General features: G+C 49.9%; 1 protein-coding gene across 5 annotated transcripts in view; it reads right to left on the reverse strand.

Annotated features, from left to right (window-relative positions):
* Positions 1 to 7,374, reverse strand: part of PBX1 (PBX homeobox 1) — a 327,557-nt gene that overhangs the window by 241,463 nt on the left and 78,720 nt on the right. Inside the window, exon 1 of one of the 5 annotated variants that reach the window (XM_077760042.1) lies at positions 1,517 to 1,601. The exons of the other annotated variants lie outside the window; for them this stretch is intronic. Within the exon in view, the coding sequence (XP_077616168.1) occupies positions 1,517 to 1,544 (28 nt within the window). The 5' untranslated portion in view covers positions 1,545 to 1,601. Of the gene's footprint in view, positions 1 to 1,516; positions 1,602 to 7,374 lie in introns of those variants that run through there. 5 annotated transcript variants of the gene reach the window in all.

The raw sequence follows: 7,374 nt of genomic DNA on the forward strand, positions 1-7,374 counted from the left end.
GATGGGAAAGAAGGGAAGAAAATACAATTAAATTATCATTGTTTTAACGTACAAATTTCATTTATCAGTTTAATGTTGGCGCAAACCAAATTCATCACCCTCCTTTGGAGAGGAGGCCCGGGGAGGCTGGGAGCCGGTCTGCGATGCTCGAAGGCTTCTTTCCTTCCCTCCTCCCCGCCTGAAGCTCTCTCTCTGCTGATTTCTTTTTCCTGAGCAGCATCACCACCACCACCACCAGCCCCTACCGTCTCCCACTATAACTCCGTCTCTCCCTGTGGCTGAAGGCAGCACTGGCNGCTGGAATGAAAGTTTTCCCTATCAAACCCCTGGCGGTGGGGGGGATCTGACAATCCATTACGTGGATCTACCACGTGTAGACTACGTGGGTCTACACGGGGATGTAAAGAATGGGGAGGCCAGGTGTGAACGATGAGGGCCCCCAATGCATGAACTTAGCTGGCCATAGCGTAGGAAGCCACGGGGCCAGGACTCCACATCACAGATGTGAACAACTGATGCCAGAAAACGAGCTGTTTCACCCACAGTGGGAAGAAAACCAAAACCTGGTAGATGTAAGGTTATCACAACACACGGGCCATGACAATTCTGTCAAACACGTCGTGGGTTTAAGGCCTAGTGACTGACTCCCAACGAAAGTTTTTGTCTGCATTCAACACTGACAGAACCTTCCCTTTCTCCTCGGAAACTGGTTAACACCTTCTTCCCCTAGCTGGTGTGAAAACAGATGGGTTGGCTCCTTATACGAAGCATTATAATCCCCGAAGGAAAGCAATCCATTAATAAAAGTGCCGGAGGAGAGTTTTACGTTTAAGAGACTAATTTTGTTGTAGGCCAGAAAATATGATTATAGAATGTTTTGTTAAAGGCAAGAGACACACACAGTGCATTTCTTCTGGAAGGCAGGGGGTGGAGATGGAGAGAGGGCGAGAGACAGAATCCGAAGCAGGCTCCAGGCTCTGAGCTGTCGGCACAGAGCCCGACGCGGGGCTCGAACCCACGATCCGTGAGATCATGACCTGAGCCGAAGTTGGCCGCTTAACTGAGCCACCAGGCGCCCTGGCATGTTCACATTTGAGCTGCCCTACCATTTTCTTTCTTTCGGCCCGAGGTCTAATTTCTAGCCCCACGACTAGAGGCCCCAGCTCATTTGCATGTTTTCATTACACTGCCTTGCCTTGCTCAATGTCAAAGGTGACGCCTTCAGAAGCCGCTTTCTCCCCTCATACTCCCTCCACTATCTGAAAGAAGAAAGCCAAAGGCCTTCCCACCGAGGCACCAACGAATGAACAAGCCAACGAGTACCATGAAAAGAAAGGGGAGCTCTAGAGACACAGAGAAAGAAGATTCTTCTCCTTCTCCACTCTACAAATTTGGGGACCCTGGGCAAATTATTTAGCCTCTCTGGGCCTCAGTTTCCTCCTCCGTATAATGGGCGGTATAACACCAACCTCTGGGCTACATGCAACTTACATGTGGTTAAGTGTAATATACCTACCACCGTGCCTGGCGCGTGGGAGATGCATCCAGGGGAGTCAGGCAGCTGAGGACATGTCCAAAAAGTGGCCGTGACAGTTCTGAAGTTCCTCAGCCTTGAAGTATGTGAAAAATGAGCTGCAGGAGCCTAATGAACCACAATAACTACCAGGACGACCCAGAGCCTGATAACATCAGGGCAGAGTTAACATCCCCTCCCCCCTTCCCCGTTTATCCGAGAAGCGCTTCAAACCACACACACACACACACACCCCCATAAGCTCTTCTCCCTTTCCTTTCTTTGGCTACTCTCTTCCTCTGCCTGCTCTAACCAACCTCCCGGGGGGTCCTCACAGCAGTACTGAAGCCCATGGTGCCAAACACCCAAAGTGGGGGTGCTCAGAGAAAACCCACATACTTGGCACCAGCCCCCAGATGTTCTGATCTCCCTGTTCCAGGCTGGAGCCCAAGCACTGGTGGTATTTGGTAAAAGTTCCCCCGGCGATTTTCATGCACACCCAGGGTTGAAAATCCCTCTGTAGCAAATATACTTGCTATTGAAAGGTTTATGCATAATATTTAAAAAAAAATTTTAATACCATTAGGACTTACTTGGCGAGAGTGTTCAGCCTTTCCCCTAAAAAGGTAAAATTCTAGAGATCCTACCTGGGAAGGGATCGGGAGGTCAACTAGGTCACCCCCATTCTATGCAGGAGGCTCAGGAAGGGAAGGTGACTCTCTCGATTTCACAACAGCTAAGGCACTGTTTCCTGACCTGCTTTCTCCGCCCCCCACCCCCCCGAGGTCACCCACTGTCTCTGTGTTCTCCTCCTTCTTTTCCCATCTTTCCTGGGGCTTCCTCAACCCCTGGACTTGTTTCCAATCTTTAATCCTAAACGTTATCAGTTTGAAATGTACCATACAGTGCCAGGAGCTTCGAGGGGAGAGGTGCCGTGAAAATCTTAATAAACAAATAAATAATTCATACGAGGCACTGGTCTATTCTCTGCACCACTGGATTTCAAACATCGCTTAGAAGCCGACTCTCACCCATAAAGGCAGACCCATAAAAGCCATGAAACGGAAGTGCAGAGGTTGAAGTTGGGGCGGGGGTCCAGAGCTTCACGGACTCACCCCGCTGCCAGGAGGGCAGCGCTGGGTCCCCCTCGCACCCTTCCTGGGGCCCCACGGGGCACGGAATGGGAACTACGGCAGCTCGGGACGCACAGCCATGTTGCGCACTTATGACGGACTGCCCAAAGAACCGTTTCGTTATACTACGCATCCTCCTATCCCCGCAAAATAACAATACATTTGCTGTAACAAATGTAAAATAACAAAAATACATTTGCTGTAAAACAAGTACACCCGTGTGAAAATCCCAGGTAGTGCAATTGGGTTGTGACAAAAATACAGAAACACGGCAGTGGTCAGACCTAGTCAACCCACTCAGTCCTGAAATGGGACTTAGGTCCCCCACGGCCATCAGACAAAAACCTCTCTCCACTCAGCAAGCTCCCTATCATTTGTGCATATATGTGACTCTATTTGTTTTCTCCCCTAAAGACTTCGGGTCTCCAAGCCCTGTTTCCGTTCAAGAGCAAAGAGTAATGGACAAGTGAGGAGGTCAGTTTGGGCCACGTTTCCAGCCCGGAAGCATCCACGGTCTTTGGAGGCCAAGGATGTCTCCCTCTTCCTGGTGGTTTCTACAAAAGAAACTTGAAAACCCCTCAGTTTGATTCCTTAAGTTAAGTGGCTGTGGGTGTCAGGCTTTCCCACTGCTGATCTAACCAGTCAAGCGGCGACCGTTACTAATTCAGTGGCTACATTTGCCAAAAACATCAGATTGATGCTTTTAAATGATTTCATAATAGAGATGAGGGGAGGATTACAACCATTCTTGTTTCTTTGCTTGCTTGCTTACTTATTTCTTCAACCACCATGTGCTCCCGGATCAATTTCGCCTTTATTCTGCACCAAAGTCTGGCTCACTTAAAGACTAGGTCTGAGCACCTCTAACAGGCTGTCAAGCGGAGACCAAGAAATTAAATCTCTTCAGATTTGTACTGTACGGTCCTGGTCAAAGCACCTCCCTTTCTTCTTACGATCTCCACAAGACAGACGTCATGCTCCCCCCCCCCAACCACTTTCAGGTAAGATGACTGAGGCTGACCAAGGCCAAGTGACTTGCCCAAGGTCACACAGTCTATGAGCCTGGAGCTCGGGGTCTGAGCCTCTGCTTCTCCCCTCCCGCCTCAAAATTCCCAGCCCCCGCTGTGAACCTGTACTGACAGAAGTCAGAATCCCTTCAGAACTGTCATTCAGCAAGGTCCTTGTCGCGATGGTGGCTTCACCGCTCCCCCCAATTTCTCTGCTGACAAATCTGCATATTCACGGGGAGGGAGGCACATATCCCTGTGTGTGGGTTGGCAAGAATAATGGCCCACAAACCATTTTCAAAGGGCCACTTACTTTGTCCTTAATTATTTCAAACCCAAGCCCTCTGCCATCATTTTCCTCCCACCTCGAAANGAAATGAATTCCATATGCATAATTCATTTCTTTTGTGAACTTCTTCCCCTGCAGGGAGTTAATACTCCCCAGTGCATTGGGAACAGAGGCTGGCAGAAGGGACCAGTGAGCAAAAATGCCTTCCCCACGTAGCCGGGACAGATAGGGGCCAAGAAGTCCGGCCTCTGCTGGCTGACACCTAGAGGGCCACCATTTTATGTCGCAAAAAGGAAGGACTCTGGACGGCTTATTCGAGGACAACAGGCTGCGCCTTCAAGGGCGAGCGGCCAGCGGAGCCCGGAGGCCTTCTTCCCGAGCCCCGTGGCTGAGTGTCGCCTGGAGGGAATGGATGGTGCCCTTCCACTCCTCCGTGCCGCTGCTCGTATTAAAAACCCAAAACTAAACAAAGAGATAGACACCGTGCCCAATGCACCATGTTCAACAGCTGTTGCATTTGGAGAAAAAGCAGTCCCCAGTCCAAAGTCAGATTTGAAAAACGGCTTTATTAAGAGAAAGATTTACTGTATATGAACTCCAAGACTGGAGCGTGGAGGAGGAGCAGCTGAGAAAGACAGATCTGCCAGACGGGGAGCCCAACTGACTCCGCTGGCTGATGTTACCTTTTGGCAAGTTTCGCTGACCCCCACGACCTCCTGGAAGTTACAGACCTTCGGTTATTAACTCTTTAATAACAGTCTTGAACCCCAGCGTTCAGAGCTGGCTCCATAAAAGGCACAACAGATTTTAAGGCCACGGTGGAAGCTCATCTTCCAGCACAGCTTCATTCAGGGAAATTGATGTCACTTAGGGTCTTACCTGAATTTTTAAAAAATACCTCTTGCTTTTCACGTTTTAGCTTCTGCCTCCCTCCCTCTCCACAGACAAAGGGGAAAGGGTGGATAGTCATTTTGGATTTGGGAATTCTTGTGCCGGATTCTACAACCGCCTCATAGCTCAGGAACTGCATCTTGGGAAAAGGTCAACTCACTTCCTGAACTGCTAGTATCAGCACAATTTTGCACACGGCCCCAACCCCCCAACCTCAAAGATGCCATTTCATCAGTAATAATAAAATGTCACGTGTTGTTTTACATTCTCCTGTGGGTGGTCTGATATGGGCTACATGGGGCGAAGCCAGTGAACTAAGTAGGAACCCCCCAGTGCACGGAACACACGGAACACAACGGAAATTTTGCTGTGATTCCCGTAGAATTAACTTGTAAAGGCAAAGAAAACCGCCAATGGCCTTCATCTAATGTACAAAAACCAGAAAGCAGCCAGCCAGCTGGATGTCACCATCCACTAGAAGCGTAACGCCAAAATACACACTACAGAGAGAAGCAAGGGAGAGCGATAATGGGATTGTGAGTTATACATTAAAGCACTCCCCGGTGTTCGGGGACCGGAAAGAGCACCTAGCCCTGGCCTCACAGAGCTTATGGTCTATTGAGGAAAGAAAGAAGTGTGAAGGGAATTCTAAAGTTAAAATGCGAACCCAAGGAATATGGAAATACGTGAAGCGTGCCAAACGACATCAGCAGTTGGCGGGAATTCCAGAGACATCTGCATGACAGCCTCCAGCCCGCGGCACCTCCACGCAAAGGCTCTGGAGTTGGGGGCGCATGTGTTTGAATCCCAACGATGCCACTGGCTGGCTGTGTGATTTTTGCCATGAACTCGCCCTCTCAAATCTCATCTGTAAAATACACCCTATAATTTCACTTCTTCGTAGGATGTCTGTGCGAATTTAATTAAAGCATATACAACAACTTGGTAGTATGTCCAATGATGTATGTAAGTAGTATACACAATAAGGGCCCAAGAAATTACAAACCGAAAAGAAATTACAAACCGGAAAAGGCGTTGGCCCATTGCAAACACTGGAAACAAAACATGGTGCTACAGACTGACACGGATAGTAAGTTGGTTTGGCACGAAGTCCGACGTAGCCATATAATTTGCTTCTTTTCTTTTCTTTTCATTATTTGTTTAGTTAGTTACTTAGTTATTGAGTTATATTTAATCCTTATTTTTGAGAGACAGACAGACAGAGGAATGGAGGAGGGGCAGAGAAAGTGGGAGACACAGAATCCGACGCCGGCTCCAGGCTCCTAGCTGTCAGCACAGAGCCCGACGCAGGGCTCGAACCCACAGGCTGCGAGATGGTGACCAGAGCCGAAGTCGGACGCCCAACCAACTGAACCACCCAGGCGCCCCTATAACCTCGCTTCTTACATGGATTGGCTAGAAGGCGAGTCAAAGAGAAGGAAGGGAACCAATCCCTCAGCTGAAGACCTGGGTTTTCCATCCCTCATTCTGGAGTGTCTAGTTTCCGCCAGGTGCACCCTCCACGTCCGTGCTGTGTTTCGCCAGGATGCCCGTCAGCATCTCTCTGCCGCCTGTACTAAATCTGGACAGTAAGTAGCATCGCCCTGTCACGGGGGTACGGAGAGCTTCCGCAACGCCCCATTTAACTGCTCTGTGCTCCTATCTTCGGGCTTCATTAGCATATTTCAGCAGTGCCTTGATGGATGAAGATAGATGGGGGAACATCATCCTTGGTGAAATCACTGTTTCATCAAGGTTAAACCAGCCTCGAGCTTCGCCACCTCCCTTTGTTTGGCTAGGTCTCTAATAACAAAATTAACGGCAGAATTAATGCCCAGGAGGCTCCCGGTGAAATACACTGATGCCCCCAGAATGGAGCTTTATCCCGGACCTCCCAGTTTATAATCCATCAATCAGTGGCTTCCATACTTTATTTTAAAGTAAAACATCACCTCCATCACTGCCGGAGCCCGCCTCTCCATCCTTTCATCTGAAACGGGAGGGCTGGGCAAAGGCTAAGAGGGAGCCTGTTACCTCAGCACCGTCACAGAGACACCAGTCAAAGCGACAACGCAGGTGTCACGTGCGTGCAGGTCTTCTACCACCTCAGGGGATCTATCGCTCTCTAAGGCAAGCGGCCTCTGTTCCCAACGTCCTTGCTGATACGAAGGGGACCGCGTCCGCCATAATAAAAATGTCCACTCCAGTCAACTAAGGCCAACTCAACACCTCCCACCTGGTAGGACTTCACAGAACGAGGGTGCAAATCCTGCGGCCTCCACCCCACAGGAAGTGCCCTCCACAAGGTTCCACATCACCCCTAACGGATTTCGCCTCCGTGCCAACCCCTGGGACATTCCTGGGTGGCTCTGCGTATGAACACGGAGCGATGCCCTCCATGCCCAGGTTGGGGACCAACCCGAGGAACAACCTGTCTGGGGGCCAGTGGCAGTTCCTTTCTTGTCAACCGTCACATCCCCTGGGCAGGACACCTCTGCTCTCTAGGATTCGTCGCCCCCGCCCCCCCGCCCCAGGTGGAAG

The sequence above is a fragment of the Crocuta crocuta genome, unplaced genomic scaffold, assembly GCF_008692635.1.
Source record: "Crocuta crocuta isolate KB4526 unplaced genomic scaffold, BGI_CrCroc_1.0 scaffold133, whole genome shotgun sequence".
Classification (NCBI taxonomy): Eukaryota; Metazoa; Chordata; class Mammalia; order Carnivora; family Hyaenidae; genus Crocuta; species Crocuta crocuta.